The sequence below is a fragment of the Oryx dammah genome, unplaced genomic scaffold (assembly GCF_014754425.2).
Source record: "Oryx dammah isolate SB20612 unplaced genomic scaffold, SCBI_Odam_1.1 HiC_scaffold_21, whole genome shotgun sequence".
NCBI classification, from domain to species: domain Eukaryota; kingdom Metazoa; phylum Chordata; class Mammalia; order Artiodactyla; family Bovidae; genus Oryx; species Oryx dammah.
The window spans coordinates 40,621,843-40,636,407 of record NW_024070205.1 but is presented as its reverse complement, the minus strand read 5'-3'; the positions used below and the strand labels follow the sequence as shown (position 1 = coordinate 40,636,407).

Sequence of the window (14,565 nt, the reverse complement as noted above, 5' to 3'; positions counted from 1 at the left end):
CCTGAGAAAAAGTATTTGATTGGATCAATTTTGTGTGTCCAATAAAGAAGAAAATTTAATGATATGACAGTAATTCCAGAAAGGGGGTGGAAGGGCTTTTTCTGAAAAATATCAATGGAAGAGTTTTATCAAGAAGAAAAGTTTCAATTTGCAGAATTTGTTGAATCTTATTGTCTATAAACATTACCCTCTGAGATATGGTGTGTAAAGTCAAGTACACACATAAAAAGCTTATCAATGCATTTAGGAAGTAAATGTATGGATTTAAGGAATAAAGAGTATTAGTTGGTATATAGCTGAAGATTCTCAGATACAGTAATATTTCATTATATGACGTTTGTTTATTTAGAAACCTCAGGTATTAGAAACACCATCACCAATCAGAAAGTGAGCAATACTGTTACTAAAAATAAAACTTTTAGGACCCAAAATAGAAGCCAGAGCTCATGCAATTTACTCAGGGACTCACCCTGAGCCTGTTTATGCTTATTGTAGAGAACTCTAGAAACCTTGATTTTCTGATTTTCTAGTACCCAGTAAATTAGAAGTAAAATATAGAATATATTGGAGAAAGCTACTGCTGAGGGCAATGAGAAGTGATAATTAACATCCTGACAGGGGGAAAAGAAAAAAGAAAAAAAAGAGGAAGAACATTACATAAAGGGGAAAAAAATTCAGACCCCTTTAGTCTCTGAGGCCTAAATACCTTACGAGTTGCTGGAGTGGGCATACTCTACTGGCTGAGAAATATGCAGTGTATTTCTGATGGCTTTTATTTTTTTCAGATGGCTTGTAAATGATTTAATATTTTTATTAGTATTGGGAGGGAGGACTTCAGTTTTTAGAAAGACTTGCATATTAAAAAATGCTGGGTGAGTGAAAAGTGACAGTATTAAGTTATTACAGATGGCAACCGTTCCTGCTAGCCTGTTTGTGCATGAGCATGTGCGGGATGGCTCTTTCTCAGTATCTTCGGGATAACCTTCTAGTAGTTACTCGTTTCTTTACCTTTCTCTTTCTCTCTTTCTAGCCGGAGACCACCCCCATCACCAACTCGTCCCACTATAATCCGTCCACTAGAATCCTCCCTGTTAGACTAAATGAAGTGTCTGGCATGGCAGTTAATTACTAATGAATTTTATGAAAGCAAAATATTTGATAACTGTTGCAGTAAATCATGAGTAGTCGCATGTATGGACATCAGTAGGCAAGTAACCAGTTTGACTAATGCATTCATCACTCACCTTCATTGCTCATGGTATGTCAAACTTTTGGGGTTTGACTGTTGAAAACTGCTGACTCTTTAAGGTTTTGTATGTTGTATCGACCAAAGTAGGCTGTATAGCAGCTCTCTGCTTTGTGGACCATTGGCCTACCCTGACATATATTTGAAATTGCTTTGACAGGTTTCCCACATTACCTACCAGAGAGCCCATTCAGTATAATTCTTAAGAGATAAGAGATGGTGGGCTTAGACCTAAATGATATATACTTATTTTCCTGCATTCTGTTTTGACTGATGGAAATTATATTGTCTATTATAAATGTTTCTGCCTACTCCAGGATTACCTGTTTAGAACCTCTCTCCTTCCTCTTTATTTCATAAAACTGATAGGGAATAATTTTTAAAATTAAGATTCCTTAAAAATAAAACTTTTCCAGAAGCACAAAGTTGTTTGCAAAGGAAAAGTTAATGCATTGCTTGCTCTAGAAGGCTTCTCATGCCAGTGTGTTTTTGCTTCATGCTAGAAGAATATTCAACAGTGAATCAAAGCTTGCTTTTTGGTAGTCAGTCAGTAAATTTGGCTAGTTAGTTTCAGAGTTTAAGGAAGAAGCAAAATATCACATCTCAAGAAGTATCTGGACAAATGTAATTTCTTTATTCACCTATGTACTTACCTCCTCACAGATTACAGTGAAGGCTAGCATAGAAAATATTTAATTTTTTATGTTGATCTGATTTTAGGCATGACTGACTACACTTTGACACTAATTCCATTCGATTTATTTCGTTAGAGCAAAAATATATCTCTCTTTCCATGCTAAATATGTAATTACCTAATGCAAAAATTTAGCCTACCTTTGAAACAGGTTAATGTAACTTTTTATCCATTCTAGGTTTCCTTAATAAATCCTGAGCCTTATTATAGGATAGCCATATTTTAAAAATGGGACCTGGCATGGAAAAAAAATGTCCCGGTTTAAGAGCAGAGCTCATTCTCCTGCAGTCAAACAACTTCAGGGTCTCTTTCCAGGTCCTTCCAGAAAATAGTTAAGACATCTAGATTTAAAGCAAATTGGTAAATTCTAACATTTCTAAAATTTACAAGTGCAGCTTAGCCTGGGGGTTAATAGTTCAGTCTCGAGGCTGACTTTTGGACTACCTAGGAGTAGATGATTAGCACGTAGGAAACGGCCAGAAGCCAACTGGAATTTTGTCTGCTAACTGTCCCCAGACGGCAGACCAAATATTCACTGCCTATTTGTGTCCCATGACACCATTTCATGTTCTGCAGAAGTAAATCAGGTTAGCCAACTGAAATGTCTCCCTTTGAAAGCAGAAAACATGATTTGTACATTACCTTAACTTTAATTTCCTGTGTAGTTTATACCCAAAGCAGACACCCGTAAAGTATGAAGTAAAAACGCTTAACCGTTATTAAAAAGAGAACTTGCCAAGTTGAATGGTGTTGTTTTGAACTTATTCTAAAGGGTTAAAACTAGGCCACTCAGGCAAAAACCAGAGAATACAAGATTTACAAAAAGAGCCCTTCAACTTTTAAATTACAAATGATTGTATAAAGAACTCCACCCTAAATCGCCACCCTAAATCTTCTCATAGCTTATGTTTTCTCCTGGAAAAAAGTTAACTCTTTGTGAATGGAACAGAGGTGCAAGATACATACCGTATTTTCAAAACAGCATTGCAGCTGAGTGGAAATATGTTAAGTAAAAGGAATAGTCTACAGTGAGATCTTTTTAGAAATTTTCCTCTTTTTAGGATTCCCTTTGCTTCTTCCTTTGAATTCTCTAAAATAGGTATCTAATGGATTATATACTTTCAGGGTTTGGCTTTGTGCTGTATGTGGTTTTGCGTTTTTCTATATTTCAAAAGTTTCCTTTGGTTAAAGGAAAATATTGTGGATAACCACTGGTGTGTTCTTAGATCAGCGCAAACCATGTCAAAGAAAATTGGAGACTGGTTTTCCAAGTTTCTCTGCGCTGGTTTTATGCAGTCATAAACAGTGGCATTTGTCACCTTTGGCTTTTGCTCTAGGTTTATAACTCCAGTTTCCCTGTCTCAGTTGTCTCATCTTGTGTGTACATTTTTATTTCATTTTACGCCTAAGCTATTTCTAATAGAACCCAGCCTCTCTCCTGGAATCTCAGCATCATGTTGGAAAATATTTTCACTTTACTGCAGTACTGTGTCATGTGATCAGTATTAATCCCATTTCCCAAAGGGATTGCATCCTGTTAAAAGGAGATGTCAATGTAAGTGAAGTCACAAGCTCTAGGATGTGCAGTTTGGAGGACAGCGTTCATATCAGGCCTTTAGATGGGAATGTCACTTACTGAGCTTTCTAAGTAGTCCCCATACACTTCAGGTCTTTCGTGTAACTGCCCCCTGATTCCTCCAATGTTGCCTGAACAACAGATGTAGCTCCATCATGTCTAGTATAATAAAACATACAGTGATTTTAGGATTTTGAAAAATAAACTGTGTGTTTATTTGATGGGTAAATCTATTTTATTGTCACAGGCTAAATCTTGCATGCTTATTGACTAATTGGACCTGCCATCAACTCAGTTGTGGACAGATGATTGAAATAGTATTGATTTAGAACAGATATATTACATTTTCAGATGTCATCTACCAAAATGACTCCTCTGAATATTGCTTCAAGCTGTAGTCTGTAACATAGAAGAGCAGTAGGGTCTGTTTAATTAGCAAATTGCCTACTTGTTCAGATAATAACACTATTCCAAAACATGATAATAAAACCAAGTTCCTGTGATATAACTATAAGCCTTCTGACCTTAGAATTAAAGAGTAGTCATATAGATTCATTTTATGACTTTTTAGTGTAGACTGTAGCCATAATTCTTAAGTATGAAATGGGACCTAATACCAGTATGTGACAAATGTTGCTGTTTTCTGTGTACACACATACTTTCTATGCATGTGTCTCTATACAGACTATGTGTATAGTATATACACAGTAAATTTGTGTAAGTACATGTATTTTGTGCCCTTTTGGGCAAGTAGGTTTAAAATTACTTGTTAAAATGCCACGAGCATGAATGTGATTGTATGTGTATCATGTATATATGTATATGTATGGGTGTAAATATGTATACATGTGCTTTGTAAGTGTGAGTATGAATTATTTTTTAAACTATGCTACTACAAGAGTTAGCCTTAGAGTATCTGCCATAATATGTGATAACAGTGGTTCATTTTTCCAAACATACATGAGGTGTACAAAATTTTTTTTGTATTGTATTCATTCTGAGAGGCACAGGCTCAGAATTTCCATGACAACATGGTAGAATAACATCTGCAGGCAAAAACAATAATGATAATCTACAGACATTTACATCTAAATTCACAACATTGCTCTTAAAGAAGAAATTATCTTTGCCAATATAGCTAGCTCATAGTAAGTGTAAGATCTGTAAACCTACCTTTAAGATCACTGATAGAATTATAAAAATTATTCTTAGATTGCTGAGCTGAATCTTTTAAAGCTAAGTTGGTCTATATAGTCATCTTTTTCTCTATGGTTAATGTCAAACTTATAGAGGGATCTAGCAGTATAATAATACAAGTAGTGGATTTTTCTGACTAAATTGCTTAAAATGCAGGGAAGAAGTTATGTAATACCTCAAAGGCAAGTCATCTATTCACTTTTTCAGGTAGACATTTTTCATTTGTCAGACAGTATAATTATTTGAAATCGACAGAAATCTCCTTAATGTTGAGAATAAAGCTTAAATAGTAGGTCTTTGAACTATGGAACTCAATGAAAGAAGATAATATTTGAGACTCAAGCCATGAGTTTTATATTATTTCACCAAGAGGACCGAAAGCTATGAACTCAGAGTTTAATGTGAATGAGGCTGTTGATAGTTTCCAAGAAACAGTTATTGGTTCACTAGATTGCTCATTCCTTTCTCAAAAGCTCAAGTGTGTCTTTTAGATAATCTTCAGTCATCCTGTCTAGTTGGTATGTTTAACATTATGTGGTGTTCTGTATTGTGAAATTTTAAGATTTTGAAGCATATGTTGTAGATGCATTGCTATCTGTATATAGGTGTAAGAATGTTGGTATATATGAGAACAAAAGAGAGGGAACTCAAAGAAGAATCTCATGTTTGTCTTAAGACCTGTTCATACTGGTATATTGGTGAGACTTCTCACCTGTCTGGGCTTCCCTGGTGGCTCAGACAGTAAAGAACCTGTCAGCAATATGGGAGGCCTGGGGTGGGAAGATCCCCTGGAGAAGGGAATGGCAACCCACTCCAGTATTCTTGCCTGGAGAATTCCATGGATGGAGAAATCTGGCAGGCTTCAGTCCATGGGGTCGCCAAGAGTCAGACATGACTAAGCGACTTACACACACACATACACACACACACACACACACACACACTCATCTCTCTGGTCTGAGGTTTTACACATGGCTCAGCTCAAGGCTTCATTTCTTTTTTATTTTTACCCTCTGATTTCTTAATGTAATGTTTTTTAAATTACTGTAAAATTATTCTGTCTAATCTCTTGCATTGTCTGTTGTCAATTTTATAAAAATGATCCTTCCCAATCAGAAATTCTACTATTACTTGATTTCTGTTTAATTTCATATGTATAGCATTTGTTTTGCTTGCCTATGTTTCTTTTCTCTCCCTTTTCAAAATGAAACTCGTTTTTTTGGTTTTTTATATTAAGAAGGAATGTACAGAAGCAAAATCTTGCCTTTTGTGTCAATTCTTTAATTAATTTGAGCCAGAATACTTTTCACTGTCTTCTTGGCACTTTCAGGATTTCTTATTGCTGATATATATGGATGGACTCTGTGAATGGACATTTTGAAGCAACTTCCTTTAAATCCTGTATCATTCTAGAAGGTCATGTGTACCTATTGTGAAAATGTGAAGCTGTACTACTGAACCTGAAATAAATGATAACATTTGAAGGACTCCCCCTCCCTCATTCTTGTATATAATTGAGTCATGTCTTTGCTTATCTGTAAGATCTGACTTGTAAATACTTAGAACTCTTTTTAATCCAGTTGTCCCAGAATTACCAGTATGGAGAATGATAACATTTGACATTACGGTCATTAATTTGGGAAAGAATGAAATTTTTAAAGGGAGAAAGTTGAACAAATCAAAGGCAGGAGAGTGGGAAACATTTTACTGCTGACTTGAAGTCATTGTTTTACCAAGTTAAAGAAGGACACAAACCTTAGGCTGCTGGAGTGTGCAAAGTGACACTTCCCAAGAAGCACCACGACGCTCAGCTATTGAAAAGGAAGTGATTCTGAAAATCTAGGTCTACAGAAGGCATTTCTTACAGAAAGTAATTGAGCTTCTGACTCAACAGTTGACCTCCATTGTTTACTCATGGTGCATTGATGGGAGAAGTTACTGCTTTTCATTTCCCCAGTATTAAGAGAATGGAAGAGTGTTCAGTAGTTACACATGTCCTTATCCTACCTGAATTACCAGAGAATAGAGAAAGACTGTTTGTAAGAAGGGAATGGGAGGGGAGAAATTTTGATTTACTTTCCCTTTGTGTTCAGGATAGACTCCTTGTGGAAAGATGAATTGGAAAGACTGTTGGGTTAATTCACACTTTCCTGTTGTAATTTCTTTCTCATGTCTATACACGTTCTGTGAGAGGATCCGTAAGTGTCTTCAGAGGAAGCCTCTTAATGGAAGAAAGACTCAGGATGCGAATCCTGCTGTGCCCTTGTGTTTGTGTGTGTCTTACTGCATGATTCTTTATTCAGAATTGTTCCTGATAGAAATACCCAAACTGAAGGACCTTATTGTAACTGTTTGGCAGATTTCCATTTGTATTTTTAAAATAGTTCTGATATCAATGTAAATATCTGCCCAATTAGTTCTCAAGATTCTTGTTTTTCTGCTGGAATCTTTAAATCTCATACTGAGAAGTACTCATTTCATCACACACCTGATATTGCCCCTTTTAAGACCATTTCTTGAAGTTCTTTCATCCTGAGGCAGCCTGCTACTTAGAGAGTACATGCAACAGATGTTGGCTAAAACTACAACTTTAATTTGGAGTTTCCCAAAGTCCACTCCATGAGATTTTAATGTTTTACACATTCATACACCAAGACCCTCTCAATTAAATATACTTGGGAAAAGATGACTAAACACTAAAGGTTTCTTTACTAGAAGACTCTACAGGAGCTCTCATATCAGATTACAGGGCTAGTGTCTCCATGTTTCTCAGATTTATTTTAACATCAATGCTTTGTTCATAGAGCATCTATGAACTGTACTACAGGACTAGTGTTCTGAGGTACATGCCTTAGGAAACACTGCTTTAGTGGCTTTAGGCCAGGCTCAGTTCAGTTCAGTTGCTCAGTTGTGTCCGGCTCTTTGCAACCCCATGAACCACATCACGCCAGGCCTCCCTGTCCATCACCAACTGCCAGAGTCTACCCAAACCCATGTCCATTGAGTCGGTGATACCATCCAACCATCTCATCCTCTGTCGTCCCCTTCTCCTCCTTCCCTCAATCTTTCCCAGCATCAGGGTCTTCTCAACTGAGTCAGCTCTTCGCCTCAAGGCAAATGCATTGAGTGAGATTATCCCAGTACAGACCATCACTAACACAAAGTTGGGTGATAAAATAAAATGTCATTGTAATGAGAGATCCCAATCTAGGACCATCCTCCTGGTATGCTGGTGCTTTGTCACAGTGGGGTCTGAGACGCAACCAGGTAGGTCACATAGGAGCAGGAGACCTGAAAGCAGGTAGCGACAGACGTGCCATGCATCCCAGGGAGCCTTGTGGAGAACTCAGATCAGTTTCAATATGACTGTGACTCTCTCACTCCAAAGTGAGAGAAAATACTGAAGGCTTGGGAAAATGAGACAAGAAAGGCAGTAAGAACAGGCGTTCTTCTCAATGCTTCTCTGATGATCTCCACTTTTAAGTCAACTTAGATCTCTCCCTTCAGAAGAATACATTGGGGGTCATGTAATTACCTGAGAGAGGTATACTGAGCGAGTCCCAGTATTTTCAGCAAATGCCTTCAAGCACTTCAGCATTGGGTTAAGTAACATAGAGCAGCAGTCCACAGCCTTTTTGGTTCCAGGGATTGGTTTCGTGGAAGACAATTTTTCCACTCCTTTGAATTAATTACATTACCCCTAATGTATTCTTGTGAAGGGAGAGATCGAAGTTGACTTAAAAGTGGAGATCATCAGAGAAACATTGAGAAGAACACCTGTTCTTACTGCCTTTCTTGTCTCACTTTCCCAAGCCTTCTGGCTCACCCACTTCTCAGGGATGTGAAGTTATCTAAGTGATGGGCAAAGGAAACAAGCAGAGCATGTTTTGTGAAATTGTAACAGAAGAGAACAAAGTTATAAGGAAGGCCTTCCCAGGGCTCTTGCCAGAGGAATGTCATCATAAGAACAGATTGCAGCATTGAGGTAGATCCAAGAGAATGTGGGTAATTCATTATTCTTATGAATAATGGGGTCTTTTATGTATATATGAATTATGCCCGTGTTGTACACACAGTTTTTCCTGCCCCTTTACTTCCTGTTTTGGCCAAACGATTCTCTGAAGTTATTTTCAGAAAACTTAAGGAGATATAACCTGTAATGATCATCTTGACTAGGGAGAATTTGCTTGTACAGTGAATGCTGGCATGATGAGCTTTCAAAAGTGTTAGCAACTCAGTATCCCCACTCAGTAGTCCAAACTCAGTACTTCAAGTTTCAATTGTTAGAAGTGGCAACAATAGAAAGTTCTTTGTTGCCCTTCATATAAAAAGCTCCAGTATTTTCAGCAAATGCCTTCAAGCATTTCAGCATTGTGTTAAGTAACCCAGAGCAGCAGTCCCCAGGCTTTTTGGCTCCAGGGATCAGTTTCGTGGAAGACAATTTTTCCACTGACCAGGGCAGAGGTTCAGGGGGTGGGGATGATTTCAGGATGATTCAAATGCATTACATTTATTGTGCACTTTATTTCTAATTATTATTGCTTCAGCTCAATCTCAGATCATCAGTCATTATATCCCCAGAGGTTGGAGATCCCTGATACAGAAGATTCTGGCAATAGTTAAAAAATAAAAAATAAAAAAATTTGCCAAGATCCGTAATAGAAGTAGCTCTGAGCCAATGTATGGTGTCATCACCAAGGATGCCTTTTTGGCAACAAGTGGAAAGTTAGATACTGGGTCAGTGAAGAGGAAAGAAAAGAGCTAAGGGGATAAACATATACACATTTCTCTGATGGTTGAAGCAAACGTTCTAGCTGTTCAGGAAATATATTCCAAGACATAAAGCTTCTGACCCTGTTTCTGGACTAGAACACCAAACTCAAACAGGAAAGTGCTTTGGCATATGCTAACAAAATGTCGCTTCAGCACTGTGGACTTGCTGTTCAGTTTAATGGCTCACCTCCCCACCCTGCTGAGGTCATTAAAGTGTTCTAAAGCCCCTTCAGAACTCAAAAATAGTTTCTGTTTGCTGGGCAGGTGATAAATCTCAGCAAGCCTGACAGGAATTTAATTACACTTTCTTCACAAAAACACTAGGGATACCCATTACCTGGATCTCTAAAGCTAAAGGCTTGCAGACCCCCCACAGTTGAAAGGTTACGGACCCATAATAAGTTCTTCATCATATAAATGGATGGGAGGGCTCCTTAAGTGCAGCCAGCTTAAATTGGACCAAAGAAAAATTGGTCTTGGACTTTAGGAAAGGTAAGATCATTTTTCACTGTTGCTAAGAAATACCCCAGTCAGCTTGGCTCCATTAACATTTTATAGAAGATGAAAAAGAAGTTTGTTTTTGTTTTTGTTTTTTTGTAGACCTCCTTGCTCCACTCACTGAAGTGTTACAGAAGTAGGATGGAAGTGAGTATGTTGTTGAACACCTGGATGAGTAGCCAAAAAGAAGTCCCACAGGGAGCGGGGTACTGAACTAACCTCGCAGTTCTGTGGCTTGCTGTAACGTTGAGCTCATTACCAGTTGGGTTGGAAAGAGGAAATTAAATGTAGACTTTTGCAGGAAACCCATGGGAAAGCTTCACTGGCCTGCTGTTTTCCTACTTACAGAGCTGTGCATTGCTGTGTAAGCCTTTACTGTATCTTCTCTACCAGCCCATCATCCAGAGACGCTGACGTCAAAACTAACCACATCTCTGGACCCTTCTTTCACATCCAGTGAACGTGACAAGATGCAAGCCAGGCTAGGGATACAGAGAAAGAGCCAGCAAACCAAATTTCACTTACCCTGGACCCAGTTCAGAATAAATCAGAGTTTCAGTTGCACCTAACTTGGAGTCAAAGAGAAATTTTACAAAATCCTCACGTCACCATGAACCAGATGTAGCCTCTGAATTTGCCTGGGCCTAGAAAGGCTATCACAACAGGATTTTCACCTGGAGGAAATTCTCATTTACCAATCCTTTTCTCCAAGATCGACCCCTGATATTTTCCACCTTGTGATTACATTGCTTATCTGATCTCTTGCTGCCTTCTACTGTCCTTCATCTTAAAAAAAAAATTTCCCCTGTCATATTGCTATATCAACTCCCTCTCCCCCTATGGAGATTTCACAACATTTATTGAAATCTTTGAAAATAACTGAATGTCACAAAATCAGGGTTGGGAAACAAATACTCAAGTTATAAAGGTATGTGGCTCTGGTACTGTTCCCAGTTTTCCTGAATATGACTGCATGAATTTCATTCCATGGTACAAAATAATATGGGTTTGGAGTAGGCTCAAATGGCTCATACCTAGCACATGACTGGTAGCCAGGAAATGGCCCAGGAGCTGCTTACTATGCCACGTGATCTCTCATTTCCCTTGCATGTCTGCATGTTTTTTGTCTGATTTAAATTTGATTTTTGTGGGATTATTTTTGCATGCTCTTATTTGGATTTGTTTTCTGGTTTAAACATTGTTTTCTTCCTCCACATCTGTGTTTTTCTTTTTATTATTTTGTTTTGTTTTCACTAGGCGACCCCCTCCTGCAGTTCCTGGACGACCATCCTAACCCCCATCATTCATCTCCTTTTGTGTCCGACAACATGTCTATCTGTGGTATTTAAAAGCCTTTCATTTGCACTGTATGTCATATGTACAGAAAAACTTTTATTTTTGATCCATGTCTATAATAAAAACAAAGTTTATTCTATATAAAAAATGAAATGTGTTCTCTTTCTTTTTCTAAAGAAGATCCAAGTTAAAGTAGGAGTTTGTTTCAACTAAAACCAGGTAAGGTGAAAAATACATAATTTGACTTGCAAAGGAGCTTCAATTGAAAATGACTGATTTGAAGTTCTTAAAACATTGTGATTTAGGATGATATTTGGTGGAGAATAGTAATCAATCTTCAGGTGAAATGTCTGTCCAATAGAAGAGTGAAAGATGAAGCAAAAATCCTGGGTGTCTAGAAAAGACACAGAGAACCAAATAAATTCAGTCTGCTCCCAGGAATCTCATTAATAATTATTATTGCACCAAGACATTTTGGAGGAGGAGAAGGGGATGACAGAGGATGAGATAGTTGTATGGCATCACCAACTCGATGGACATGAGTCTGAGCAAGCTCCAGGAGTTGGTAGTGGACAGGGAAGCCTGGCATGCTGCGATTCATGGGGTTGCAAAGAATCGGACACGACTAAGCGACTGAACTGAACTGACCTGAAGCAATTGAACTAAAGACATTTTTTCCTATTTTCATTGTTTTTTAGGCAATAAAGTACATAAGATTATCTTAGATTATGGGAGAAATTTTTGGTCTGAAACATGTAAACCTCATATATTCTATTTGGCAAGTTCAGAGGAAAAAACACATCATTCGAGTAAAAGTACAAGGCAAAGAAATGTTGCCACATTGAGAAGATTCCTAATGATGTCAGTAAAGTACTGGAAGAACAAAATCTTTATGAGTTTTCAGGAAGAGAACTTTTTTTATACCTTACTCCTCAAATGATAATTTCAACACTGAAATTTTAAGCTATCATTAAAAACTAATCCCAAAGACTTACCCAAATAAAATGATTATTATTAACACACTATTGACTGGGGAATTTTTGTAGAAACTAATGTCTGTGGCTGGTGATTTGTTATATAAATGACTGTTGAAACACTCGGGACAATAATGCTTGGGTAACAAGAGATGAATTAATACGTCTGTGGTCAATAAGTTGTTATGGTAACATAGTTTATCCTGCCAAATATGTGATCTGAAGCCTTCCACTAAAGGCTTGAGATTTAATTCGGAGTTTTCTTTTTGAATATTTATTTGGTCTACGTTAGAATTTTAAAGGATCTCCTCTTGGATCACTTCTCCATGTGCCTAGCTTTAGCACATGAAGAAAGAAGCTACAGGATGGGAAAGTAAAACACTTGATCAGGACTCCGTGTTCCACTCACTCCCTGGCTGATCTAGACAAGCACCGGCAAGGAGAGGCAGCTCAGATGTGGGCAAGAACCACCTCAGTACAGCAATGAGGACCCTTGCTACCAATGTCCTTTCTCTGGGCCATAAAAATCTTTTTCAAGGACTACATGCTCCTCCCCAAAATGCAAAACCAGCTTATCTCTCAGGTGAAAATTTTCATCTTGCATGTTAATACATCAGTGTGTACTTGCATCACAGGTCCAGTGACAGAAGCACTGGTGACTAAGGAAATTCAAAGACACCAAAGCAGAGGGTCAACCAAAGCTCAACTTTACCTCAAAGTAACTGAACTGATGCAGACTACCACGCAGCTTGCAGTCTGTTGCCCTTCCTTTCACCTTCAGTCCAGACATTTAACTTTTTAAATCAGTATTCTCATCGTGTAACATTCTCATTTGATAGCATTCTCATCCCAACAGACCCAGAGTTCCTAGGTTATATCACACCACCTCCCCAAATACAAACAGGAAGGAGGTTGTCAACAGGAAGGTTTTCATCATTTCTTTTTTAAGTGTTTGGTATTTTTCCACTGTCTTAATTTTGAACTTGTTTCTATGTGCAATGTTATACCATTTAGATGTTTAAAACTTAGATTGATCTGATGACCATGAGAACGTAAAGCTCAAGTCATAATTGAATGAAATGATTCCCTGGCAATCCTAATCCATCTCTTCAACCAACAGGTATGGCCCCATCCTCACGTTAGACTGGTGAGAAGAAAGGGGACCAACGGGATGGGGTGGTGGATGTGGGGAGAAGCCTGGAGTAAAATTAAACTATTCAGAGGTTTGTTCATTTTTCTTTATTGTTCATACCGTTTCTGTGTTTTATAGTATACCCTTGTTCTGCTCTCCCACCTTCCTTACCCCTCAATATTGGATAGAGAGCTGAAGAAGTACAGTTCTTCAGAGCTGATTCAGGATCTTTGGGAGAAATAAACTATTATATCTTTAATACATATTCTTAAGTATTCCCATCCCTTTATTTGTGTATCAAACATTTTTTTTAAATTTATTTATTTATTTTTAATTTTTACTTTACAATTCTGTATTGGTTTTGGCATAGATTGACATGAATCCACCACAGGTTTGAATTTATAAGAATGTCGTAGTTACTGGGAATATCAGAGACGTTAATAGGATAAAAGTAGCTGACAAAATAGGTAAATAAGAAATTCCAATATAAGCTATGACAGGATTAATTTTTGGACTTTTTTCCAGGGAGAACTGTTACTGACTTCCATGCTAAAGCAACTATTTGAGTCCTAGAATCAGATTATCCACTTGACCCAAAGCCTGCTAGCATTCTAGAATGTGGTGATTTTGACCTCTGACAAAGAAATAACAGAACTCATTTCAGCCAATCAGAAACCAAACTTTTCATTTCTCATGGAATAGTGTAATAGAAGACTCTAAATCACATTAAGTGTGGGTTGAGAAAGACATAGTGGGATTGAAACTGAAGCAGTCTGTTGTTAACTTTGCTTTGGCTTCTAACAAGAAGGCTTTAGATTCAGAAGGTATCCTGCATTGGTCTTCCACTGGACTCAGTGAGAGGAGTGAGAGTCCTCCAGCCTCTAGCTAGAAACTCCCAGATCACGCAAAAGATGGAGAAAAGAGAACTAAAGGTAGGGAAAAGTTAAAAAAAAAAAAAAACAAAAACTTGCCATACTCTCCTTAGAGATTTCCACTGGTAAGCCTTGGGAGCCACATGTACACTGGAGCATTTTTCAGCAAATATCCTCGAAGTTGAGAGCCAAGAAGAGATAAGGAGATAACCTCAGCTGTTCACATACAAACACAGACATCTTCAGTGGGTTTGGAGCTTGGACCCTTCAGTCCTTTTCATCCCTGAGTTTGAAAAAATACTGTACT

General features: G+C 37.8%; 1 protein-coding gene across 7 annotated transcripts in view; it reads left to right on the top strand.

Annotated features, from left to right (window-relative positions):
- The window catches only part of DNM3 (dynamin 3), a 641,139-nt gene extending 629,717 nt beyond the window's left edge, over positions 1-11,422 (top strand). For 4 of the 7 annotated variants that reach the window (XM_040263495.1, XM_040263491.1, XM_040263490.1 and 1 more), the window contains one exon: positions 1,031-6,202. In XM_040263495.1, the coding sequence (XP_040119429.1) occupies positions 1,031-1,100 (70 nt within the window). In that variant the 3' untranslated portion in view covers positions 1,101-6,202. Of the gene's footprint in view, positions 1-1,030; positions 6,203-10,086; positions 10,132-11,241 lie in introns of those variants that run through there. The other 3 variants (XM_040263496.1, XM_040263493.1, XM_040263497.1) reach the window with 2 other exon arrangements.
- The last annotated feature ends 3,143 nt before the right edge of the window (positions 11,423-14,565 follow it).